General features: G+C 48.9%; 12 protein-coding genes across 12 annotated transcripts; 6 read left to right on the forward strand and 6 right to left on the reverse strand.

Annotated features, from left to right (window-relative positions):
- Window positions 1-150: 150 nt before the first annotated feature.
- Window positions 151-1,170, reverse strand: TRVA0_057S00342 (uncharacterized protein; the record flags this gene model as incomplete). The annotated part of the gene is made up of 1 exon (XM_076687400.1): window positions 151-1,170. One exon carries the CDS (start codon window positions 1,168-1,170, stop codon window positions 151-153), a length of 1,020 nt encoding a protein of 339 aa, XP_076538352.1.
- An 818-nt stretch (window positions 1,171-1,988) lies between these two features.
- On the forward strand, window positions 1,989-4,289 carry TRVA0_057S00364 (uncharacterized protein; the record flags this gene model as incomplete). The annotated part of the gene is made up of 1 exon (XM_076687401.1): window positions 1,989-4,289. One exon carries the CDS (start codon window positions 1,989-1,991, stop codon window positions 4,287-4,289), a length of 2,301 nt encoding a protein of 766 aa, XP_076538353.1.
- A 104-nt stretch (window positions 4,290-4,393) lies between these two features.
- On the reverse strand, window positions 4,394-4,804 carry ALB1 (Alb1p; the record flags this gene model as incomplete). The annotated part of the gene is made up of 1 exon (XM_076687402.1): window positions 4,394-4,804. One exon carries the CDS (start codon window positions 4,802-4,804, stop codon window positions 4,394-4,396), a length of 411 nt encoding a protein of 136 aa, XP_076538354.1.
- A 608-nt stretch (window positions 4,805-5,412) lies between these two features.
- TRZ1 (tRNase Z) lies at window positions 5,413-7,581 on the forward strand (the record flags this gene model as incomplete). Its single annotated transcript, XM_076687403.1, has 1 exon — window positions 5,413-7,581. One exon carries the CDS (start codon window positions 5,413-5,415, stop codon window positions 7,579-7,581), a length of 2,169 nt encoding a protein of 722 aa, XP_076538355.1.
- A 246-nt stretch (window positions 7,582-7,827) lies between these two features.
- TRVA0_057S00430 (uncharacterized protein) lies at window positions 7,828-8,016 on the reverse strand (the record flags this gene model as incomplete). Its single annotated transcript, XM_076687404.1, has 1 exon — window positions 7,828-8,016. One exon carries the CDS (start codon window positions 8,014-8,016, stop codon window positions 7,828-7,830), a length of 189 nt encoding a protein of 62 aa, XP_076538356.1.
- A 2,318-nt stretch (window positions 8,017-10,334) lies between these two features.
- On the forward strand, window positions 10,335-11,009 carry TRVA0_057S00452 (uncharacterized protein; the record flags this gene model as incomplete). The annotated part of the gene is made up of 1 exon (XM_076687405.1): window positions 10,335-11,009. The coding sequence occupies one exon, from the start codon at window positions 10,335-10,337 to the stop codon at window positions 11,007-11,009; it is 675 nt and encodes a 224-aa protein (XP_076538357.1).
- Window positions 11,010-11,798: 789 nt separating this feature from the next.
- Window positions 11,799-13,364, forward strand: VPS5 (sorting nexin 1; the record flags this gene model as incomplete). The annotated part of the gene is made up of 1 exon (XM_076687406.1): window positions 11,799-13,364. The coding sequence occupies one exon, from the start codon at window positions 11,799-11,801 to the stop codon at window positions 13,362-13,364; it is 1,566 nt and encodes a 521-aa protein (XP_076538358.1).
- Window positions 13,365-14,051: 687 nt separating this feature from the next.
- Window positions 14,052-14,585, forward strand: LSM1 (Lsm1p; the record flags this gene model as incomplete). Its single annotated transcript, XM_076687407.1, has 2 exons — window positions 14,052-14,142; window positions 14,194-14,585. 2 exons carry the CDS (start codon window positions 14,052-14,054, stop codon window positions 14,583-14,585), a joined length of 483 nt encoding a protein of 160 aa, XP_076538359.1.
- Window positions 14,586-15,041: 456 nt separating this feature from the next.
- On the reverse strand, window positions 15,042-17,324 carry NNF2 (Nnf2p; the record flags this gene model as incomplete). The annotated part of the gene is made up of 1 exon (XM_076687408.1): window positions 15,042-17,324. The coding sequence occupies one exon, from the start codon at window positions 17,322-17,324 to the stop codon at window positions 15,042-15,044; it is 2,283 nt and encodes a 760-aa protein (XP_076538360.1).
- A 1,039-nt stretch (window positions 17,325-18,363) lies between these two features.
- MRI1 (S-methyl-5-thioribose-1-phosphate isomerase MRI1) lies at window positions 18,364-19,482 on the forward strand (the record flags this gene model as incomplete). Its single annotated transcript, XM_076687409.1, has 1 exon — window positions 18,364-19,482. The coding sequence occupies one exon, from the start codon at window positions 18,364-18,366 to the stop codon at window positions 19,480-19,482; it is 1,119 nt and encodes a 372-aa protein (XP_076538361.1).
- A 715-nt stretch (window positions 19,483-20,197) lies between these two features.
- MNN2 (alpha-mannosyltransferase) lies at window positions 20,198-21,838 on the reverse strand (the record flags this gene model as incomplete). The annotated part of the gene is made up of 1 exon (XM_076687410.1): window positions 20,198-21,838. One exon carries the CDS (start codon window positions 21,836-21,838, stop codon window positions 20,198-20,200), a length of 1,641 nt encoding a protein of 546 aa, XP_076538362.1.
- Window positions 21,839-23,771: 1,933 nt separating this feature from the next.
- MNN2 (alpha-mannosyltransferase) lies at window positions 23,772-25,331 on the reverse strand (the record flags this gene model as incomplete). The annotated part of the gene is made up of 1 exon (XM_076687411.1): window positions 23,772-25,331. The coding sequence occupies one exon, from the start codon at window positions 25,329-25,331 to the stop codon at window positions 23,772-23,774; it is 1,560 nt and encodes a 519-aa protein (XP_076538363.1).
- Between the last annotated feature and the right edge of the window lie 430 nt (window positions 25,332-25,761).

Here is a 25,761-nt window from a genome sequence, read left to right on the forward strand (position 1 = left end):
GAACTCCAAAAAGCCCCACCGTAAAACTCTAATGGGTGATAATATATCATGTTGTAGAGCTCCAATGGTCGAAATATATATCATGCCGCAGAAGTCGAACGGGTGCAATATATCAAGCTCCAACGCTTGCAATAAATAGTCCAATGAAGACTACTTCTTATTAAAAGGCAGAATAGAGCTCTTCGCAAAATGCTTCACGCAGTATTTGACTCCTATGCTGTGCAGGGGACCCTGAGTTTCCAAAATCTTGGAACATTTAAATGAGATGCCCGCCAGGTTCTCGTCATCTGGATAATGACGCCACTTCTCATATATACGCAGGTGATCCAACGGATCATGGACCATCTGATTGCGCCAGTCACTGACCGATATACTCTTGGACAGAAACCGATGTGTGGATTCACTGACAATCGTCTCCACCTGTTCCTTAGACCAAGGATATGCAATTAAATACGTTTCTAGCCGTTTCCGAATGTAATCGTCCTCGCAGAACCGCGCAAGCCTCATCTGAAGCGGCCGCACCAGCGTCAGGTACCGAATAATAATCTCCCCGACTATCCATGAAAAGTACCGCGAGACACCGTAATCGTCAATAAACATCAAAACGTTATTCTCGACAAATAAGTTGCGCTTTTCCTCTACCGTGTTCTTGTACCGGATGTTGAGGAAGTCCACAGGGGCCTCCGGACCCGGGATCGTGGCTTGAATCAACAGCAGGATCAGTGATTCAACTATCTGCATCTCTTCCAGCTTTTTTTCATACACAATCCGTGTCTGGTCATCCATTTCGTCCGAGTCGTCCGTGGAAAGTAGCCGCACTGCGTCACCATGGCTGATCTTCCCCCGTAGAGCTGCTTGCTTTATGTGGTCATAGAGTACCATTTCGCAGTAATCAAACCGCTTTTTCTGCAGCGTCGTGCCAGTTTTTTCCTTTTCGTCGCTGTATAAAAACAAGTTCTTATTGTCTTCTTTGAACCAGTAGCCAGGGCGCATTGAATCGATATCGTCGTGTAGTTTTCCGAGGTGTGCGAACCTCAACGGACCGCTGCACTCTATGTCGGCTCCCCACGTTGCACGATGGATATATGCTAGGCATTGGTCCATGAGGCTCTCAAGGTATATCTGTATGTCGTCATCTGTGAATACAATCTGTGCCCCATTTCGTGTCATCTTGAAAATACAGGTAGTCGTGGAGAACGCGTCATCAAAATGGGTATCGGGGTTGGGAGTGTCGTCGCGAATTGACGCGAATTTTGGCGATTTGGGCATAACGCGGAGGTTTACCATTTCAGCTATATCTTGAGTTCAAAAATGCTAGAATCGTTCTTACGCTTCGAATGATTGGGGACTATAGAGGACTATAGGAAGTAAATGTCAATTGATTAGATGCCTTTCTACAAGCACATAGGGGTGCGATATACTGTATGTAGTCTCAGTGTTTCTTATCACTTACCGGTTATATCTAAATACTTTAGCTCATATGTATGTAAATTGAAGAATCCAGAGCCGTTTTGTCAGTATTATAATATAACTTACGGTAACGGATCCATTAGTTTCCAGTGCCTAAGTAATCAAGTATTTCTCAACGGATCAATCAAAGTTTATAACACAGGTAACATGATTCTCATTTCTAATCAAGGTATCCCGCGAGTATAAGGCTAAGGATGTTGTGATTGATCTAAATCTCAAATACAGGGTATATGCTCTATACTACCAACGGTAGTACACTCCTTCATGGCTCTCTCATAGTGCCTTTGACCTCTGCCTGAAATAATGAGACCTTTCTTTCTCGAACAGCCCATTACTTATGCCCGGATATCTATGATATATAAGCTGAGCAGTTGTAGCCTTTTATTTGGGGAATACAGAGAAGGATTGCCTTAACATTAAGCCTACCTACGGGGTTATCGTAGATAGGAGTTTAACGTTGGGCGCGGCAATCAAAGCGATGGCCCGGAACCCCAACTTTAGACCCACTGTAATATACCATGGGTGCAAGGCAGACGGAAGTACTCGACACCAGCACCCATACGCTAACGCTGTACTGCGGCGACGAGCCGTACTTTGTTCTGTGCGACAAAAGACGCCCGGAGCTTGCCAAGCCCGAACCAATTGAGAGCCGACAGAAGCTGTCGATCAAAGCCGGAGCGGACGGGGCCCTCAGTATCCGACTAGGAGATGAGCCGATTGGCGAATTCAAGGATGATAGCGACGAAGAGGCTGCCAAGCTGGCGCATTTTGTCGCCCAATGGCGGCAAGTGCTGTCGGAGCTTGATCTGAGCCCTTCGTGGTCCTCGGTGAGCAGCCAATCTTCGGCCCACAGTAACCGTATCCATGAGTTCTTGAGAGAGCACAAGGCCGAATTTACGACGGAAAAGCTTGTTTCGATCAGATGTGTTACATGGAACGTGCATGGCGAGCAATTGAACACCCAGGATCTCAACGATCTGCTGGGAGTGCCGATTATGGCCGACCTGTATGCGGTCAGCTTGCAAGAGTCTGATATTCTCGGCCCCAAGAACCTCTACGCGAATACATCGACATTCGAAAACAACACGAAAGCGATATTAGAGCGCCTCGGTGACAGTTATGAGCTAGTAGCAAGTAACCAGCTGCTAGGGCTGAGTGTAATGGTCTTTGCGAACCAGGAATTGGCCAGGCAAATTTCCCATGTGCGCAGAGCCACTACGGGTACCGGACTGTTTGGCATATGGGGGAATAAAGGAGCCGCAGCAGTTTGGTTTAGGCTTGGATGGGATGCCAGCTTAGAGGATGAGAATGGTATAGATATAGCGGTGGTGAATTGCCATTTGTCGGCTGGAGATGACCAATTGGATAGACGCAAGTGGGAATTGACCGAGATTGAGAAGAAACTGGGTATACCTGGTCTCGCGGCCAAAAAATTCGAAGAATTGCTTAGTGATGTCGAAGTGGGTAATTCTAGCGACGAGGGTGACGACCAATTGGTTCTTCTTATGGGTGACTTGAACTTCCGAATATCAATGGATAGGGAAATGGTTGTTGACTTTGCCGAGAAGGGAGATTTCCGGACGTTGGTGAACCAGGACCAACTGACTGTTTGCATGAAAGACGACAACGTATTATCTAAGTTCTGCGAAGGTGAGATCTCCTTCGAGCCGACATATAAGCTGGTGGCGTCCCAGCCTCGGTACGACTTTGCACGCGTGCCGTCCTATACAGACCGAATCTTCTACTCCCGAGGATTTGATGACATCTTAACCCAGCTAGAGTACGCCTCCAGAGATTATTTGATTTCTGACCACAAGCCGGTGATTGCCAGGTTCGACTTGACTACTACGCTAATTGACTATGTGAAACGTAAGTCGCTCATAGACAACGCATTGAAGGACTGGGACCAGCTAGAGAACTCGTCCCGTCCCATAGTCGAAATCAGCCCTAAGGAAGTCACCAAGAAAGACGGTCATATACTTGACAACAATGAAGTGTGGCTAGAAATCCACCATGCCAGTACATCTCCTGTTGGTCTCGCCTCGTGGAGTATAAAACTAGACCCCCCTGGTCAGATTCAGGCGTATCCACACGAAGGCAAGATACCGGCGGGAGCTTCTCAGAAAATTCGGCTATGGTATTATGCAACAGTTGAATCCCCCAAGGCCGAGGGCATTGCCATTATTCAAATTGCTAATGGCGCTGATACGTTTGTCCCATTATCTCTATCCTGTCTACCCTCATGTATAGGTGCATCGCTTGATCTAATGAGCCGCATGCCCAACGGTGCTCGTAAGGGTCAAATTATGGACCAGAGCAGCACCAATATGCCCAAGGAGATATACAACTGTGTTGATTACATATGGACACGGCTGCGAAGAGATATGTTTGAAACGCGGGGAGACCCCTCTCTGCAATCCCAAGTCCAGGAATGGCTCGACAATGGAGAAAACATCGATGCCGAGGTGCTGGATGAGGCAAATAGGCTGTCTGACGGAATAGGGATATTTTCGGTGGTCTCTCAGTTCCTTATTGTGCTCCATTATCTTGACGGGGGTATTATTCCGGAAGACTACTATAAGACTGTGTTACTGGGCAAGGAAGGCGTTAATTTGATACTCGAATCTATTCCATCTGTCAATGTCAATGTCCTTCTCTACCTTTCGAGTTTCCTGGGTCGCGCAATTGACGAAGCGAGGATCCCACTCTCTCAGATACTCGACATCTTTGAGCCGATTTTGATTTCCATTCCGCCGGGAAAGCAAAAGAAGGATTCGAAGAAGCGAAGAGAGTTCCTCACGGCACTCCTCGATAAGTGATCAATTGGGCCATGACTCAGTGAAGTTGTTTTCTGAAATGGTAGGGGATAGTCCCTGAATATTTATAATGCATTACAGATTTATGGTAAGTCGTGAGGCGTTAGTTAGGCTCTTGGGTTCCTGCCAAGAGTGGTACCGTTTCCTGAACTGGAGAGCTGAAGCTCGTCTTCTGGGAGGTCAGAGGCCAATGCAATCTTGATAGCATTTGCTTCCAGAATCTTCTGGTTTCTCAGTCGGATCTTCTTCTGCGTAGCGGACATGGTTTCTTCATTCTGCAGATCCTGCATCATGATATCTCCCTGGATAGCCTCCAGTCGGTTCTTCATGTTGTTGGCCACGTACTTGGCATTTCGGGCGTTCTTTTTGGCTCGCTTCTTGGAGATCACTTTGGTGGTAACTGGCAGGGCATGATCCGTCGTCAGCTCCGTGCCGGCGATCTTCTTGCCCTTTGGACCAGCCCGTCGAACCTTTGGAGCAGTCAGTTTAGGCTTGTTAATGGAGTTTCTCGACGGCATTATTATCTATTATATTGACGGGTATGCGTTTGGGGAAGGCTTATCTTGATATCGGAGGTTGAAATTTTTTTTTTATCATATCTGCTATTTCACCCAAGTTTCGCTTTGAACTGTGAATATTACTAGGTAACTGTACGTCTACTGCTGCCAAAACATTCAAAGTAGAACTATAAAATCTGTAGTGCGTGGTAATTGAGTGAAAAACGTCGAATATAATGATAGAATGATAGTTTCTCAGTAAATTTACTAATATGTTTATTGGAATTCTAGTTGGTTCATTGGACATACATGGTACAATAACCCCCTGGCCCAGTATCAAGGAAAACTCATTCAATCAACAGCACCACCAGAAATGGACCAAAATCTTAATTTGTAGCAAATTTTAATAACCTACGAAGAATGGCCAGGTTCGTTACCATGATGAGTCCTACTAGTTAGCAATTGGATGTATTTTTTGGTCCATTAACGCATACTCTGCGGCTGAAAACTGAAAAATTCCAAACCAGCACTGCAGATCCGACTCGAAGATATATATGAGAAGTCCTCTAAAGTTCCCACTGGACATTACATATTATCTTAATCAGAGGTCTTCACAAAGTACACTAAGGATGAAGACTTTGATCCAGGTTTTGGCTCATCCTACGAGCGACAATACCGAGCCAGCCATCATGCTACGCACTCGGCCTGGCAATCGGTTTATTATTGGCCGGTGTGGAGAAGGGCTCCAGCGATCCCTGAACCAGTACAGAATTCGCATGGGCAGCAAGCTCAAGAGGATTTGCCTGACCGGGCAGATTGACTGGAAGAGTATCGGCGGTCTCCCGGGCATGCTGCTTACCGTGACCGAGCAGGGAGCAAAAGAGGTAGTGCTGCAATCGGCGACGAATTCTTTGGGATACACCTGCTCTACGTGGAGGAACTTCATGTTCCACCATATGGCTAACCTCAAGACTGCAGGTCCAACTGAGGTTTACCGGGACGAAGAGGTTAGCATCGTTCCCGTAGCCGTGGGGCCAGATGACAGCGTTCCGGAGGTTACGCCTCTGTCTACCAAGAAGACGATGAAGCCCCTGGAAGGAGGCGGAAGGGACAGCCGATCCAGCTGTTATATCGTACAGATCATGCCGAGTCGAGGAAAGTTCCAGGTCGATAAGGCAAAGGCATTGGGCGTACCTCCCGGGGTTCTGTACCGAAAGCTAACGCAGGGCGAGAGCGTGACTACTCCAGATGGAACGATAGTGACGCCAGACCAGGTCATGGACATGCCGAAGGTTCCCCCACGAGTAATTGTGGCTGATCTTCCAACTGAGAGGCACCTGGAGTGTGCAATTGAAGACAAGCGGTGGTGGGAACCAGTTAAAGACGCAAAGGGCAAGACGGACGTTACGGTGGACATAAAAGCTGTGTATCATTTCCTGGGCAAGGATGTCGATCCGACTACGGAGGCATTTGCCAAGTGGGTGAAGATCTTTGACGACGGCTGTCTCCATTACGTCTCGCACCCAGACTACGCTCCAAATGGCAATGCATTAATGTCTTCTGCTCTGCTCAATGCTAGACTTCGACAGTTCATGCCTAAAAACCTCCCTGTTCTATACAGCTCAGATGCCAAGAAACAGTTGACAGGCAGTGAAGCCAACGTTTTTACTCTTCATGCCCTTGACGTGACTGGGCTCGAGCCTACGGTTGTGAGAGACGCTGATGTCGCAGTGAGCCACGGCAAGGTCGACTGGGATAAAGTTGCCCAGGCCAACGACCTCACCTACTCTGGTGAATCATTTGAGAGTGACTACGAAGAGCCCCAGGTTATTAGCCTGGGCACAGGCAGCGCCATGCCGTCCAAATACCGAAACGTCATCTCGACAATTGTGCGGATATATTCGCAAAAGCAAACTAAGCATATTAGCATTGTATTCGATGCCGGCGAAGGCACCGTTGGCACCATGCGGCGACTATACGGCGGAGACGAGTCTCCAGAGTACATCAAAAGGCTACAAGAGATTGGTGTGCTTTACATCAGCCATCTGCACGCTGACCACCATCTCGGGTCGTCGCTGCTTGTTGAAGAGTGGCTTAGGGCTACCAAAGACGAGCCTGATCGAAAGCTGTTTATTATTTCTCCGCGACAGTATCACTTGTTCCTGCAGGAGCTGGCCAATCTAGATAGCCGGCTCGATCTATCGCGGGTGGAGATGTTCGACGCGGAGAGCTTTATCATTGGTCAGGGCTTCACTAACGACAGTCGACAGTCGCTACGACGCGAAAAGGCGTACCAGGAGATGGCGGCCACCACGGGGATAACTTCGGTCAAAATGTGCAAAGCGTATCACTGCGAGTTTGCCTACAGCTGTGCCATTTCGTTTGGGCACAATGGGCATTACTTCAAGGTCGCCTACAGCGGCGACACGCGGCCCAACGACTTCTTTGCGCGACGAGTGGGCCAAAACTGCGACTTGCTGATCCATGAGGCGACCCACGAAAACGAGCTAATAGAGGAGGCCCGCCAGAAGCGGCACTCTACCATTGGCGAGGCGATGAGCATTGCCAGGGAGATGCGGGCAAAGCACACGCTTCTGACTCACTTCTCGCAGCGGTATCCAAAGCTGCCTGATCTTGGCGAGGGCATGTCGGAAAGCAGCACGGCCATTGCGTTCGACGGGCTGCACCTGCGATTGTCGGATATCCCGCGCCAGTGGGAGAAGTTTGATGCATTGAAGAAGCTGTTTGAGGTAATCACCAAGCAGGAGGTGGAAGAGGAGTCAACGGAATCGTCCTAACCCTTTTTTTATCTCCTAATCCATTCATTCGAATCAACCACCAAATTAAACCAAATCGGCCGCTTTAAATTAGTCGAATTGACCCTTGTGTATAGCAAAATAGAACCGGCCATTGGCCATAGAGCTTCAATTTACCAATTGGTTGACCTTCCGCTTAAACTAATGATCCATTTACCGATTGATCAAGCCTCATATTAAACAGACGATGGTATGTTGATTGGGGGTATAACAATAACAAAATAGTAATCAACTTTTACGGTCTCCGAGACGCTTCTTCGGACAGTACGGGCACATCATATGAGTGCACCTTGTACAGTCATACCGTTCCGGAGGAACTCCATGATAACGCCCACACTGGCAACAGTACCACTCGGTGATGGTTTGCGGATCCTTAGGATCATAGCTCGCGACTGGTACTTCACGATCACCAATCATAACCAAAGGATAAAATCAATTATAATATCCTTTCAAACGCGAGGTATTGCCCAGTGTTAAAAAAACTGGAGAAATTAATAGAACCAGCTGGAAGCACAAAATATATAAAAAAAAAAACATCGCGTCTTCTTTGGCTGTAGATACCACCTTCTTTTACCTCAAAAAGTAAACCATTCGGCCAGCCAACCTGAGACGTAATGAAACAAGTCAAAATAATTACTGTATGTATTTCCAACGGCTAGCCAAGATGCATTACCAATCCCATTGCCCGGGCAGGGCTTCCCCTTCCTCCAATCGACTGTACGGAACATGCGAGGGTTGCTCGGATTTGTGTCCGGCCACCCACCCTTCGGGTGGGAAAAAAAAGGGACGGGGGACCAGTGACAGGTCTGCTACATACGAGGTAAGAAGAGGAGGAAGAGGCACTTGCTGCTGCTGTTTCTGTCTACGATCGCGGCCCATTGAGTCAGCCGCCTGGGATATATCGTGAAAGAAAGACGACGTCTCGGAAATGCCCTCCCCTCTCCGCATACCACACGTCAAAAGCAGACCGCCACGCCATCGGAAAGAAGAAACTACCAACTCTATTGCCATACCTACAGCCAATTGAACGAGGATCGCCGGCCTGACAGTCGTAAACACCCGCGAAGCAAATAATAAAAACCGCCCAGAAGACGGGTCCAGAGTCATGTGACGAGGCGTCCGACATGGCCGCATTAGATGCGGCGGAACAATTGGTGCAATCGATCGATCGGGAGAGGCGGGATGAACTCGCTTTCGGGCAACGAGGCCGCCCATTCATATCAACAGCAAAATACATACGTTCTGTGTCCTGCAGCTCGATTGCAGCAGATGTGACTGCTTCACAAACAGCCGGCACCCGCCGATTTCCAGGCCCGCGCCCCTTGCGGCATTCCCCCCTCCCCCTTCGGGGTGCCGAGCCACCGCCTTACATTCTTGGTAAATCTGAGACTAGCTGTAAGCACATCTCATACCACGCAACAAACCACCTTTCCATTCCACCCGCGCCAAGGTTTGAGGGGAGGGGGACGGGCGGCAATACCGGTTCCTGTGCAACCCCGAGAAGGTGGAGTAGGAATGCATTTGATTGTGGATCACGATGGGGGAAGAGTGTTTGGAAACTCGAGGGGAATTGCGTGTGCCTTGGCAGGTGGTTTTCTGCTGAGCTGCAATGCGGGTACACCCGCATGTGGTGGTGTATCACCGTTGAACGGGCCAAATGGGCTAAAAGAAAAATCGAGAACTTTGCCTAAAGTTGCTGTTGGACTGGGCCTCGTTTAGCACAGAGTGGCAGTGGCTAACCGGCATGGTTAACCGGGCGGAGTGGTAAGATATCTGGGAATGCTAAAGCTTATTGCATCCTTCTTCTTATATGTAGAGAACGACCAAGCCATGCAGGACCAACTGTTGGGGCCCACCGAAAAAAAAGGGTTTAATCCTAACGGAGAACTTTCTTTCGCGGCAGCCGTCTCATGTAGGTACACGCTTTATAGGAAAGGGTGGGGGATAATCAAATCTTACGAGGTTTATACAGCGTGGATTAATTATTATTATTTTTTATCAATCTGATTAAAAGAATAGATGCTGTAAAATGCGCGAGGTTATTAGCTATGGGGAAATACTGTACAAACTGGACCGATAATTGATTTATTGACAATGGATCGATAAGTGAGATTTGTATCATCGACTCAGAGGATCCAACTTTTTTACTTCAATGCTGGTCTACGCAGGTACTTGTTGTTACAGAATATGTAGTTCCTGCGCGAATTTAATGGCCCCATGAACGATGCACGCTTCTACAATGCTTCTACAGTGCTTCTAAGGTACTGTAACCAAAGATGCATTGAGCCGTTTCTAACGGCGCAGGTTACATTGACCGAGGCAGAACCCGCAGCGTGTGCAGAGGGGCATTAGAGAAGTACTAAATTAAATTTAATTATCGTATGAGAAGAGGAAAGGGGTAAACCACCATTCAGTTCCGGTGATACACTACCGGTAGATCTTGTTATATGCACAACTACCACAACGGACGATCTCAAAAGACAGCCTTCCCCAGACAAGCTCCACTGTCTCCTGAGGGGATTCACGCCAATTGTCATAACCTAGACACTATGTCTATTTAACCGTCTACTACAACTAATTAATCGGGTGGCATGACAAGCTACGGCCTCAATACCCCCTTATACAATGTCGCGAAATACGGGTCAAACCTTGTTCAAATCATCTGCTGTTAATTAGCTACCGGTAATATAAACTGAAGAATTCTGTATCAGTATCCTTTGAGTGATGTAAAAAAAATGGCATCTGTAGTAAATTCAGTGAAATATGCGTTACTCTCTGAAGAGGAAGAGGATTCTGGGCTGGCCGAATTCATTGTGCAATTCGGTGATGCTCCTGATACCATATCGCAGAGCACCTACTCGATGGAAGGATACAGTGAACAGGATTTTGCCAAGCTCAGTCGGGCCGTAATAGAACGGTACAGCAAGTTCCTAAGCGACATTAGTACTCAAGAGAATAGTCTTAGCGACTTTAACACTTGGATAGATGATTTGTCTCTTACTGCAGGGCTATACCTGTCGCTCTGCCCTAGAGTCTATTTCGATTACCGGTACGACATGCTATGGACCCTGGATCTGGTGCGCCGAATTGCCGCCGGCAATATCTTGTCAAAGCTAGATATCGAGACTCTAGATGAGGAGATGGCGCGTCTTGGGCGAAATACAAAGGATAATTTGGATGAGGAATTGATGCTGGTGCTCGCTGAGCTGTGCTATGAGTGCTTCCATCAGGTTGTGGAGGAACAGCGGAACGCCAGTCTAGTCAGCGGTGAAATTGTCAAGCGCATATTCAATCATGCCATGCGGTCTTTGAAGTATAATACGACGATGACGATGATTGAAAGTCCTGGGCTGTTTCAATATCAGGACGACCGGTTGGAGCAATGGTTTGACGAGATTAATCAGAAGTAGCACCATTATCGGTATTGGAGCATTACCATACTGGTATTTTATCATTGTATCGCTCTTTTTTCAATTACTAATAATTAAAGCTGGATCTGAGGACTACGGGTTTACTTCGTAGGAGGGAATGAGAAATATGAAATAAATACATTAAAGATAAATCTAGAATTAACAGCTGTAGAGAGAGTATCTTTGACATACGAGTGAATGGCGATTACAGTCTTCGAGTATAATTTATTACCATATTGTTGGCATTTGCTATATCCTGTTTAGGTAAAAAGAAGTGCACACATATTTTGACCACAATAACCAAGTCAATTCACTTTCATTATCTATGCAAGCTTCTATCCATTCGTACTACCCAGTAGCTAACACTGTGGAACAATTCCTGTATATCTCAATTAGCAGATAATTGACAGGAGGATAATAGAATAAAGTGATAAGCTATATTGAATTCATCTATTGCTACGGTAAGTCCCTGGATATACCAAGGTATTCCTCAAGACTCTACTGTGAGAAGGTACCCAACGAGGTACCGCTAGACCATTATTTGATAAAAAATTACCCACAGGCGTAGCCACCAAGAATGAAAACTGAAACAAATAACGGATTATCCAAATACACGCAATTACAAACCGCCAATTAACCCCCTAAACAACAATATCAAATGCAACATATCTCGTAGCTAGTGATTACCAGTTGTACAACAGTTGGTGGTGGTGTCCGTTCCCAACCTCCTCCGCAACATCGCTAACATCCCCCTCCCCCTCATCTTATCAGCCACTGCCCGCTACTATCATGGATGACCTACACGCTTCTCCATGGGACGACCAGGTTTCGCTGTCCAACAATTCGTCCTCCTCGCTTGTCAACGAGCCTACCCACGAGGAGAATAAAACGGAGGACCCGGCGCACGAGCCGCCAGCCACACCCCCGCCTAACGCCGTCACTTCACCACGTAGAAAGACAAGACGGCGGGGTAAAGTCGCGCCAGTTCAGCTAGAACAGGCCGATGACAACCCATTGGGCCCGCTGGATGCCCCAAGCGAAACTATCTCTGCACAGGAGACGCCAGAGCCGCCCAAATCGCCGGAACCTCCGACAGTGGATCAATTGAACCTCGACGACCCGAGTAAGGCGCTCGGCACGCCTCAGAGAGAACCTGCGGCCGGTCCCGGGTCGGACGTGCACGAAACTCCTGCGAGTTCGGCACCCGAGGGCCCCAAGAAGCCCAAGGACAAGTTTGAGATCTCGGTCGGGGACCCCATCAAGGTTGGAGACATCACCAGCGCACACACAGTGTACACAGTAACAACCAACACGTCGGCTCCGTCGTTTACCAAGCCGGAGAACTCGGTAACGCGGCGGTACCGGGACTTTAGATGGCTGTTCCACGCGCTGGAGGCTAATAACCCGGGTGTAATTGTGCCGCCTCCGCCTGAGAAACAGGCAGTAGGACGGTTTAACGAGGACTTTGTAGAATCGCGGAGGGCTGCTCTGGAGAACATGTTGAACAAAATCGCGCAGCACCACTCGCTACAGAGCGACCCCGACTTTCGGCTCTTCCTGGAGAGCGAATCATTCAGCAATGACGTTAAGAACCGCGTAGTAACCCCGGAAGAGCTCGAACAGACCAAGTCCGGGTTCATGAGCACTTTGGGAGGGGCATTCTCTTTCTCGGGCAAGTACATTGAGACGAACGAGTGGTTCATTGATAAGAAGCAGTACGTAGACCAGCTGGAGAGCCAGCTCAAGTCACTTGCCAAGGCGTTGGACCTTGTGGTTACCCAGCGAAAGGAGCTTGGGGAGGCGACTTCGGAGTTCGCAGCGGTTCTGGAGAACCTGGCCGGGGTCGAAGTGTCGAAGCAGCTGACCAACTTGCTGTCGGACTTCTCCCACGCCCAGTACCGCATTCACGATGTATACTCGCGGCAATGCATGCAGGACGTGCTGTCTCTGGCTACGACGCTGGACGAGTACATTCGGCTGATATCGTCGATCCGGTCGGTGTTTGCCAGGCGACAGAAGGCATTCATGACGACCCAGACGGCAGAGCAGGAATTAAACAAGCGGCGACAGCATCTGGACAAGCTGAACAGACAGGGAAAGACACTGCAAGATAAGATTGCGCAGCTGCAGCAGGAGGTAGAAGACCAAGAGAAGAAGGTGCTGGACTGTCGCGTTGTATTTGAGGACATGTCCAAGACGATTATGTCTGAATTCCAGCGGTTTGAGCATGAAAAGATTCACGATTTTAGAAATTCGGTGGAGCTGTTTTTGGAGACCGCTGTTGAGGCGCAGAAGGAAGCGATTGAGATCTGGGAAACGTTCTACCAGCGAAGCGGGTTTGCGGCCGCTGCTTAGCCACTTCTGCTACTTCATCTACTTCATCTACTTCATCTACTTCTTGGACGTGCTTAATGCTGTACTTCTTCTATTTCTTGGACGTATTTCTTGGACGTGGTGTATGATTAGATTGATTTTCATACTACCATTACGGTGGCAAGTGCCTGCTATATCCTGTCAAGGGCTGATTCCTTTACAGGTCATCATATTCTCTTCCTCAACTCTGCTAATAATCCATACATTGCGAATTTAACATATTCTCTTCCTCAGCTCTGCTAATAATCCATACATAGCGAATTTAACATATTCTCTTCCTCAACTCTGCTAACAGTTCATAGGTAGGGAATTTAAGTTCCTGAAAACTGATTGAACTACTAAAAGACCTTGAAGCCATTGGTATACCGATACCAAAGGACTGTACAAAAAACGGTGTGGTCGAGTGATTGATATCCAATCCTCAATTATTAACCTCAATATTAACCAAAACCGAACTACCGGTACCTTCGTCAATAATAACTAAACTAAATCGATAGCTTTGCAATCGCTCGTATAACTCTAACAATTAACAACTACTTCAACCATCTCATCCCGTTATTCGCTAAAGTTCATTTAACGGACCAAGTTCAAAGTCGGAGCGGCGTTCCACCCAACCACCGCAAAACAGCACATCACCAACTTTTCATCCAAAGACAACCAAAACTCAAAATGGAGAAGAAGGTGGATCCGCTAGAAGATCCCAATCTTATGCCCTCCCAGGCATTCACCACAGCCGCCGCCTTGCTAGATGTTGTTGACCGTGCGTATCTCAAAAAAGAATTTTTTTATGATTCAAGCTAACCAAGAGTAGGCCGGGTAGTGGTTTCCCTTCGAGACGGGCGAAAGCTGTTTGGCGTGCTCCGATCATTTGATCAATTCGCCAACCTCGTGCTGCAGGACACGGTCGAGCGGATATACGACCTGCCCAATGGCTCGTACGGCGAGCAGAGGCGCGGCGTATACATTGTGCGAGGAGAAAACGTTGCCTGGGTCGGCGAGATCGACATGGATAAAGAGGACATGATCGAGGAGGCCAAGGTTCCAGGCGTTGCGACGTCTGCGTTGAAGGAGGTTCCGTTTGCCGAGATTGAGAAGGCCCATAACGACCGGGTTAGCGCATTGAAGAAGAAGGACAAGCAGATGGCGAAGAAGCTGCTGCGCAACGGATTCCTGCCGGAATATTTTGGCGACAATCTTTATTAAGTATTTATTAGTTTGTCATGAGATACGATTGACTTTTCAGCCTTTTTTGAACTGGTATGTTTAATACCATTCAGTGAAATCGCAGCGTAGTTAATGGGCTGAGCTGTTTTGATGGATCGAGTGTCTTTCAATGGAATAGTGGAATTAACAAATCGCCCTAACGAATTGATATCTTTCATGATCGCGGAGGACGGGGGGTTTGGGGGGTGGAACCCCCTACCAATGAAAAATGGTGCGAGCGATAAACTCGATTAATGGAGAAACCTATGTAGTTTTTTAAGAATGAACATTTAGACTAGCGTGGATTCATTCTTCAAGATTAAGGAGAATAGGATAATTTTCAACACGAATCTATACAAATCATCAAGTCGTTATATAAAACAAAAACAAATAAACAAAAAAAAAACAAAAATACAGATCTATGCACACAATGATCTTCTTTTGGACGGCCATTTTTTATCCCGGGGATACGCTAGGAGTTAAAGAATTGCCCAGCTGCTGAAGAGATACCCAAATGCTATGGGTGCGCTTTTTCGTCTCCTCGATATAAGCCTCCATCTTGGCGATGGAATTGGAAAACTCCTGCTCAACCATGGCCCGGCGCTCGAGCTTGGCTTGTCGAATGTGCTCACGCCGACTGAACTCGTTCTTGATCTCCTCAAACAGATCCGTCTCTTCGCTCTTTTCAGGGTCCCCGTTGAGACGCGACTTCTTGGTCAAAAGCTTGTCGCGCTTGGCAACAAGAGCCTGCAGCTCGCTCTCAACAATGGCAATCTTCTCGTTCCACTCCTTCTGGGCAACCTGTTCCGCCTTGAGCTGCGACCGTATCTCAGCAAGCTGGTGCTTGAAGTCTTCCTCCTGGGTCTTGAACTGGGCTTCATCAGACTCCCGCCTGCTCTCGAGCGCTTTTATCTCCGCCTCCAGTTCCTCAATCTCAACTTCAAATTGCTTGACCGACTCTCGCAGAGACAGAACCTTTCGTCGGTTCCGCTCATCCCCCTTGTCCGAGGTCTCGAGCTTGCCGCGAAGACTGTCAATGTCGGTTCGAAGCACAGCAAGCCGCTTAGCGTACTCTTTACGGTTCTTCTTAATGTGCGACTTTTCCTCGCTTAGGTTGGTCTGGGCAGTAGTTAGCGTGTCCAAAAGAGTAGTAACGGGCGACAGGGCCCGCACCGGCGCAGCCATTGCTCCACCAGAACTCTGGTGGTTCTTGGATCGCGCTGAAGTGCACACATTAACCCGCATAAGAACAGCCTTGTCGTAGGCCGTCTCGATCTCATACGGAGTAATAGGCGTAAGACCGTGGACCACCACCAAAAAGGGCTCCCGGTCCACGCCGACAAACTCGCTCTCTGGGGGCTGGCCCTCAGACTGCAGAGATACCTGGGGCCACTGGATGCCGTTGACCCTGACAATGAAGTTCTTAGCGTCCCCAGTTGAATGGTCGAATCCCTCGACTTCAAACACCACAGCATTTTCAAACACAAATCGCACAAAAAATTGGCACATATCGGATGCTGGTTCCTGGGAGGCGTCTTCTGTAGCAGCCAGAGACTCCTGGCGAGCCGCCATGACCATGGAGCTGGCGAGAGTCGACCATAGGGGCTGGCCTGCTCTTACAGACGCAAATTTCTTGTTCTTCTTAGCCGGGGTGAGAATATTGAGGTCGGAGTGCGCAATAGGAGTCGCCGAGACGGACTCAGCCGACTCTCCAGGGTACGAAATGACCGTTGAATGCTGATGAAGCCAGTCGCCGCCTTTCATAGCAGGCTCTGACGCTTCGTACCCATCATGATCTGTGTACCCGCCCCCCGAAGAAGCAGACGCCGAACTCGTCTGGAGAGTTGTTTTATCAAGGAAAATCTTCTTCAGCGCCGGTATGAGCCCCTGGCCAATAACGTGGATGGCTAGCACCTGGAAACACACAAGGGGTATCTCGTACGCCCAGTCTACGTAACGCAGAGTTCGAATAACCGTCGGAATCATTGTCCATGTCGTAGTGAGCGTGTTGAACTGCTGGTCGCCAACAAGATAGTCCGACTCAAACTGCATTTTGCCCCTAGCATCGCGGAACAGCTGATCAAATGCCATTGCGTCTCCGCCAGCCCCGGGAGCCGCAATTGACCCACCTGAATCGCCGAGAAGCATGTCAAAGTGGTCTGTGAAGAAGTATCCCGTCACGTGGTACCATACGAGCCGCAGGATTTCGACAATTGTTGTCGAATACACCGCGTTTGTAAACACTTTCTGTGCGCCACCCCCGCCCAAATACGCCGCTACTACGGCATGGGCAAACACTATTACAAGGTTCCGTAGAACCGGAGTTAAGTACAGAGTTGTAATGGCAATGGCGAAATCAACCGAGAACATTTTCAGCAGCATCCACCGCCTTTTCTGCGGGATTTCGAACCCGTCTGCTGAAAACGGGCCACCAGCCCCTCCAGAGGCATATTTGGAGCCTCCAGAGGAGGATGAGGAGCCGCTGGAAGCGCCCGGGAAGCCAGTAGCGATGAACACAACGTACACCGCGACCATGACAACGGACGGGAACCGCACAAACAGGGTGAGAATCGCCAGGGTGTCAATGAAGGACGCGGGCTGGATAACTCCCGGGGAGCTTCGAGAGGAGGACGAGGATTCCCCTTGGGCAGACGCTGCCCTCGACCGTTTGGAGGACGGCGAGGGGACCGCGTCCACGACCGGCCGTGGCGGGCCGTCTTGTTTCTGCGATGCCTGCATTTATCAATCTCCAGACCACCACTCTTGTTCTCTAGGAGCTTTAGATGGCCATTAAAGATGGAATGCCGTATTATTTCACTTGATATATTCGTTCAGGTTGGCCCGCTAAAACAATTTGAAAGAAGAGGGTTGGGATCGGAGGAGGGAGATTGGCTCATATGCGCAATACTCCCATGGCGCTGTTTAGATTAATAAGCGATGACAAACGGACCTTACGACTTGCCGACATACCGACTTGCAAAGCAAGGCGTATTTCCCTTCAGTTAAACAGTACTGCTACAGTTCTTCGAGGGCCAGCCCTCGAGCTCCCGTAGTTGGGGGCTCTGCCCCCAAACCCCCGTTATATATCAACCAGTCCTGTCCACGCAGCGGAGCTCCAGGTCTGGGTGGACCCCCAATAGCACTGGTAACAACTCTTATAGGTAGGTGCACAAACCGAGATAACCAGTAGGAACTCTGCTCCCCGAGGGCTCGCTTATAAGGCAAGTTGCGCTACCAGTCCGCCAAATGCTCATTATCCAAGAGTAGGAATATGCTTACCCCCTTTGTAAAGATAACGATCAAAGTCTCGGGTATGGCAACATTTATCGTTTCATACGTGCATATCTAATGATAATACATATTGAGGATATATAACTTGAGAGTATTCAGCTTATTCATATTATTGACCTTTCGAGATCCAGGGTTGTTACTGCCTATATATGTATACGGTACTAGCATATATATGATATAAGCAGGACTTAGCCGCAATTAACAAGTCAAGTTTTATAGGGTATTAATATATTCATTGAAGTGTTCAGTTTAACGTTATTTCAATTATTTTACTGATCTTTCGAAATTCAGTACTGTTATGGTGGTTTATACGTATGCGATATACCAATGCAGAGTCAGCCGCACTGAAAAATTAACCGAGTGGATGGTGCATTAATACCCCAGTATTGCAAGATTATTGCACTTAACCAGGTAGATATTCATATAGATATCATACATAGAGTGGATTTCCTGAGGATACCTGATTTAGTTTTGGAGCAAGAGAAAGATGAGTGCGACTCTGGAGGCTATTAAATACGACCGCGAAACCAAGCAGCTGGAAATCCTCGACCAGCTGAAACTGCCTCACCAGACCGAATATGTCGCCGTACGTAATGTAAAAGACGCCCACAGTGCCATCAAGAAGATGGTTGTCCGGGGTGCACCAGCCATTGCCATTGTGGCGGCCCTGGCCTTGGCATCCGAACTGTGGGCCAACAAAGAGACCTTGGACCAGCTTGAAACGTCTAGCCTCGCCCAGCACATTGGTGAGAAGCTCGACTACCTTGTCACCTCGCGCCCTACTGCGGTAAACCTCTCTCAGGCTTGCAACGCCCTCAAGGGCGTTGTTGCGACCAACTCCAATGCCCAACCAGCAGCGCTCATGAATTCAGTCATTAGCTACTGCGAGCAGATGCTCGAGGACGATGTCCAGGACAATAAGAATATTGGATCCAACGGTTCTGAGTGGATCCTCAGCCAGGTCCCGGTCGGTGAGAAGATCTCGGTGCTGACCATTTGCAACACAGGCTCCCTGGCCACTGCCGGGTACGGCACCGCCCTGGGCATTATCCGGTCTCTCCATGAAAAGGGCCGTCTTGAGCATGCGTACTGCCTGGAAACTAGACCGTATAACCAGGGATCGCGGCTGACTGCATACGAGTTGGTGTACGACAACATCCCGGCGACACTCGTGACTGATTCAATGGCGGCTTCGCTGATGCGTAAGGACAAGAACATCAAGCTCTGTGTCGTCGGGGCCGACCGAGTAGCCGCTAATGGCGACACTGCCAACAAAATCGGCACCTACCAGCTGGCAGTCGTGGCAAAGCACCATGGCGTTAAGTTCATGGTTGCCGCTCCTACCACCTCTGTTGACCTCAACACTCCATCTGGTGAAGAGATTGTTATTGAGGAGCGTCCACCGCAGGAACTGACTGTTGTCAAAGGTCCGGTGGTTTCCGCGGACGGCACGCTTGACACTAGCAATGTAGCGGCCGTTAGTACTGCGGCTTCGGGTATTGGCATTTGGAATCCTTCGTTTGACGTGACTCCAAATGAATTGATTGATGCCATTGCTACTGAGAAGAAGGTTCTCGAGCGACAGGGCGATCGATACAACTTTTAGTACCTTACTTGATTCCTGGGAGACAGGGCCATTAATACTATAGATATGTTTACCAGGACTTTATAACCTCCAACTGCATCGCTTTGAGGTAAGGCAATTGCTTCACTTTTGTTAGATTCGTGTACCTAAACCCCCCTTGCGGCTCCGCGCAGCTAGGAACTCCGCGAAGCGGAGCCACGGGAGCTCGAGGGCTGGCCCTCGAATACACACCCTCTTGTAATTGGGGGGACCAGTCCCCCCCAAACCCCCCTAGGGCTCCGCTACGCGGAGATATGGCTGTCAATTGAAGGAAGCATATTGTTGTGATGCGTTTTTTTGTTACAGTTCGGTAACACACTCCCAACGCATTACAACTTTCTGTCGCACGTTCCTGTTACAACTCGTAACAAAACTCCGAACTCGTAACTAACTTTAGTTGTGCCCGTAACAGCGCCACACACTGTTACAATTACACGTGTACCTACTCGGAGGACCAGTTCCCCTAGGGGGTTCGACGAAGTGTCCCTAGGCGCTACAAGTTCTCCGCGAAGCGGCGCAAGGGGGGTTTGGGGGGCTGGCCCCCAAGTCAAATGAGGTGTAGTTTGAAACTGCCAACAGTCCCTTCGCGAAGCGAATACATTCCACCACTTGTAATTGGGGGGACTAACCCCCCCTGGGGCGGAGGGTCATGGCAATTAGATTTTTTGTAGAAATACAAATACAGGGTTAGTCAAAACTAATAAATATCGCTCGTTCTCTCGAGATAGGCAACCTGCTCTTTGATCTTCTTGCACAGAACCGACATGCCCGTGTCCATCCAATCCTTGAGCACAATGCCTTGCTCGAGAGCCAACTCGCACGCCGACCATTGCAGCTCAGTCCACATCTGAAGCTCAATATCCTGGAACCCAAACACGTGGGTGTTTTCGCTAGGCTTGCCGTAATACCGCAGCCGCTTCGAATCAACTGTAAACTGCTCCCAGTTGCCAAATATCAGCTCCCGCGGGTTAGGCTTGGGCACATTGAGATGCATAAACTGGACCTTTGGCCTGTGTTCCTCATTGGTCTTCTCGTTGAGGTAGTTGAGCTTGTAATCCTCGGTGGGGTCGGCTTGGAGCATCCCCGTGCCATGGAACCCGTTGTCAAAGTACCCGGCAGGACGAGTGTCCTGCTTAACCTGATAGTACTTTTCGTTGAGCATCTCGGCCGCAGCAATGAAGGTATCCTTGTCCCCCTCTCCGCCGGTTCCCTGGCTCAGCAGCTTGTAGTAAGCATCGAACCCATTGAGATTATAATAGGTGGCCAGTAGCAGACTCTTGTAATGCTTTCTCTTGGACACCATGACCTGGCCAGACTCGGTGCTCTTATCCGGGATAGCACCCTGCCGGTCGGCCTGTGGAATCATTTCGGGATTGGTCTCGGACAGGTTGCCTCGCACTCGGGGTCCCAGCTTACGCCCGGCAATCTCGTAGAAATGCGGAGAGGTCGTCCTGTACCAATAGTCTGGCCAGAAAACGTACCCGAACGAGGCATAGGGCTCCTCAGTGAACAAATGGCTGACGTCTCCTATTGGAATAGAATCCGCATCAAGCAGCAAAACGTCTTCAAACGAGCTCATGAGCAATGCTAGCACTTTGAGCTGGTAGCTGTGGATATTGTGCCTCTCCCAGATCTCCTCGCCCACTTTTTCGCGCAGATTAATGCACTTTGCATTGAGCTTAGGAAACACGGTCTCGCACAGAGCCGGCTCGAACTCTTTCTCGTCGGCCACAAACACCTCTATTGGAATGTCGGGCGACCGCTTTCTCAGCATTCGAATTGTCGTCAGCAGAACCGGCATGTATCTTCCACCGGCCAGAGTCACAACTCCCTTCCCCTTGTAGAGCCCCGACGGATACGACCGGGGAAGCCGAGATACCGCGATATCATGGCCCTTTTTAAGCCGGGCCACCTCTTCGGGAGACACCTGCAGGAACCCGGCAAGGAATTCATTGGTGAGAATGGGAAACTTCTGATCATGGGCCTTATTAGGCGCAAAAGTGCCGTTTTTGTAGGCCCCCAGGGTCACATTGGGCCAGGCCGCCTCGAAAATGTCGAAAAGGGCGTCGTAGTGGGCCTGACGCACCCGGTCAGGATCGAACGCCAGGGGCATGGACCCGTCCTGGACGTGTAAGCCCGACCGGGGCTTTGGCTGTGCTTGATGCCATTGGTTCTTGAGCCGCTCCAACTGGTCCAGTTCGTCATTTTCTGCTGCATCGTCGTCGTCTATCAAATGCATAATCGACGGATCATTACTATGCGGCAGGTACAGATACAGCACGACTATGACCAGGGCGCAGAAAGTGACATATCTGGCGGAAGACCTGCGGGCCAGCATGGTCTACTATATCTATTTGGTATTACCAGGTACGTCAGAATCGCAATTGACGCCTTTAATAATGTTACCTCTAACAACGGACCTTTAATAACGGACCTTAGATAGATAATCCTTAGATAACGTAACAGATTAAGTTTCAAGAGCAAATTCCCCGAATGTTCTGCGATTTCGTAAACTAGTATATCAAGTGAACCCACCGTTCGGGGCCCTTTATATATACCCACTATTGCTTCATTGCTTCACGACATCTGTCATGCCCATGGTCTAAATAAGGGACCGGCCTATCCCAAACCAGCAAACCGCTGCGTGTGATCGACATCGTTTGGCGAGGGAGGCCCCGCAGGGTCTGGGCCAAATGCGGAAAGGGGCCGACCCTTTCGGATGCGGCTCATCGATCTCCATCTCACCTGCATTCTTTTAATAGGACCATACTTGTACATGTTAGAATATCCAGCGGAATAATGGAGCAATTCGGGAGGTGTAATTTCAGGCGAGATCTCACCGGCCAGCGATATCCGTTCGCTAAAAAATCAAAGCTAGAGCCTGCGTTATTAAACTCTCTTTTTGGTCCATCGAACGGGACTGGCTGCATCCCCGGGTAAGGGGGGAGGGGCTCTGCAAGGAACAGGCAACCGTAAACTGTCATTAGATCTGCATGCCAAGTCTCCCTTATACGCAGCAACATGCGTATAAAGGAGACTTGAGAACCTTTGTATGGACGGAATTTTGAAAGAATTTTGAAAGCCAAGAGCCAACTAGGGGCACCCAAGTCTCCATGGGGGTGCCCCTTGAATTCCCAGTAATTAAACTTTCCTGACCGGGGTCAGAGCGTTTTCTGTGGTGCAATCTCAATACGACGGGCCGCTTTGGCGATGTTGAGGTGTAGCCGCTTTTCTGGTTAAACGACTCTATCTAAGACAATGTCTTGTTTGATATACTAAAATAGAAGACGACTTGGCGACTTGAAGCTTGGACCAATACAACTCGTTCTATGGAGATACACTGCATATTATCAACAACAACACCTGTGCGATGTATTGTGTCATTACAGATGTGCGTTGATATCAGTACATGTGCCATGTTGTATGTGCCGTGTGCCATGAGCTGAAGTGCTTCCGGTATGCACATCGCTTCACCCCTGCCGATATTCTCCTGTGTGAGGATGTATGAGAGGTACTGGTAATACGTCTGTTGTACCAGTGGTACACTAAAAATATATTTACTTGTGCTACTACCAGGTAGTAGTGAGTGTCTCTCCTACAACTACGGTACTGTACCTACATGTGGTGGTTAGGATGATCCCGATCTACTGGGCAGGGTTGCATTCCCCATGAAGATGTCGGATTCCATTTTACAGCTGTACAACTGTAACGGAGTTAAATACGTAGATCCGGCAATTCCTACCCTACAGTTGTGGTAGTAAACTTGATAGAGTATTCGGCAATTCCTGCCCTACAGTTGTGGGGTAGGTATACTCAATAGAGTATTCGGCAATTCCCACCCTATGGCTGTGGTAGCTTACTCACCAGTAGAGACTACCTAGTTACTGGTAGTGCCTTCAACAGAATATTGCGTGATTACGTACTAGGAATTACCAGTAGCTACGGCAGACAAACAGCGAGTGAGTAGTAATGAGTAGTCCCAGAGAACATAGCCACCTATAGTAGTTCATTTTGAATTGTTCCCAAAGAGAGAAGTCCCCTATTGAAGTAATGAGTGGTGAGTCGTAGTCCTAGAGAACATAACAATGGAAGGTCATTGAAATGAAATAGTGCATGATGTGTAGTCAAAAGAGTATTCCGCAATAGAGAGTAGGACAGGTACATAGGATTCATTATTCTAACTATATCGTGGTAATAATAATCTGGATTGTATTATTTTCTGATATAGTCACCAACGGTACCTTAACAGATTATGTATACAATATTAGTAATTAAACGTCACTAGTCTTTTCTAACCACGCCACCTGGTCCTTGATCTTCTGGCACATCTCTGCAATGTCCGTCTGCTTCCAGTCCTTTAGGACAATGCCTCGTTCAACCCCGAGATCACACGCAGACCACTTGAGATGATTCCACATTTGCAGCTCAATATCCTGTTGGCCAAATACATGAGTATTCTCACTGGGCTTGCCATAATATCGCACCCGGTTCTCGTCCTTCTCATACTGCTCCTTGTGGCTCGACATGAGCTCTCGTGGATTCGGCTTCGGGTAATTCAAATGCATAAACTGAATTCGCGGCTTCTCCGTCGTCGTCTTGAGGACATGCAGCTTATAATCATCGTATGGATCCGCCTGGAGCATGCCTGTGCCATGGAAGTCCGATCCTCCACCCTCCTTGGGCGTAAAGTACCCTGCTGGACGCGTGTCCTGCTCAACCTGGCGGTACGGCTCTCTAAGGATCTCAGCAGCCGCAATGAAGGTATCCTTATCGCCTTCACCGCCGCTGCCCTGCGTCAGTAGCTTGTAGTACGCGTTAAAGCCATTGAGATTATAATACGTGGCCAGCAGCAGACTCTTGTAATGCTTCGCCTTGGACACGTATAGCTGGCCCGATTCCGTGCTCTTATCAGCCAAAGCGCCTTCGAGGTCCGCCTGAGGCACCTTGGCTGGATCAGTCTCACTGAGGTTGCCTCGCACGCGAGGACCCAATTGACGCCCCACGACCGTGTAGAAATGCGGCGAGGTCGTGCGGAACCAGTAGTCGGGCCAGAAGACGTAGCCAGTTGACCGGAACGGCTCCTTGTCGAAGAACTGGGCCACATCACCCAGTGGAATATCATCAGCGTCCAAGAACATTACGTCTTCAAAAGAGCTCATTAGAATGGCAAACGCCTTCAGCTGGTAGCTGCGGATATCGTGCTTCTTCCACAATTCGTCCCCAATGATGTCTTTCAGCTTAATGCATTTGGCATTCAATTCGGGAATCACCTTCTCACACAGTTCCTTCTCATACTCCACATCGTCAGCCATGAAGATCTCAACTGGAAGATCCGGAGAGTACTTCCTCAGCATCCTTAAGTTGGTGAGCAGCAATGGCATGTATCTGCCTCCCGCAAGCGTCACGAGCCCTCGGCGCTTGTAGATGCCTTCAGGGTAGGTCGACGGAAGCTCTTTTACGGCAATTTCATGGCCCTTTTTGAGCCGCGAGATCTCCTCGTCAGACACCTGAAGATACTCTCCAAGCCTCTCATTTGTGAAGAAGTTTTCATCGTCAAACGCCGCCTTGGGGGCTATAATGTCGTCCTTGTACCGGCCGAGGGTCACATTGGGCCATGCTTTGGAGAAGATCTCGAAGATACCTTCGTAATGGTCTTTCTTGACCTTTTCAGTCCCGATTTCTTCGCTGTGGGCCACCGGCCGGTCAAAGAAGTTCGGCGTGTTGTCTGTAAAGCCCTTCTCCTCTTCACCGCCGCCAACAGCAACCCGTTCAGGCTTCGCAGTCTTCACGGTCTTGTACATCGTGTCCCCGGGCAGCATGACATAGGTCATGGTGACCAGAACGGCACAGAGGATCAAATACCTCAAGAACCTCCTCCGGGCTAGCATTTTAAAAAGCTATTTAAACCGACCGATAAACAGAATAAAAAAGGAAGAGAGAGCGAGAGACTATGAGATATCTTCCAGGGTCCGTTACGTTATAACGTCTTTTGCCAGATCCCCAAACTCTCTTTTTTGGATTAAGCTTTAACGAGACGTTTCAAAATAGCCTGTAGCACCAAATTTACTCTCTGCCTACTGGCTAGATGTCATGAACCAGGCTCGGAAAGCGAATTATCAACCACGCTTGGCAGAAGGAACTTTTCGACATTCGTCGAGGCCTAAAGCCACGGCTGCTGAAGAGGCACCTCCTGTCTACCACATACCTAGTTAACTTGGTTAAGTTGTGTGCGGCGCATATTTGACGTGCGGCGCCTCTCCC

The sequence above is a fragment of the Trichomonascus vanleenenianus genome (assembly GCF_965637985.1).
Source record: "Trichomonascus vanleenenianus strain CLIB 3782 genome assembly, contig: TRVA0_057S, whole genome shotgun sequence".
Taxonomy (NCBI): Eukaryota; Fungi; Ascomycota; class Dipodascomycetes; order Dipodascales; family Trichomonascaceae; genus Blastobotrys; species Blastobotrys vanleenenianus.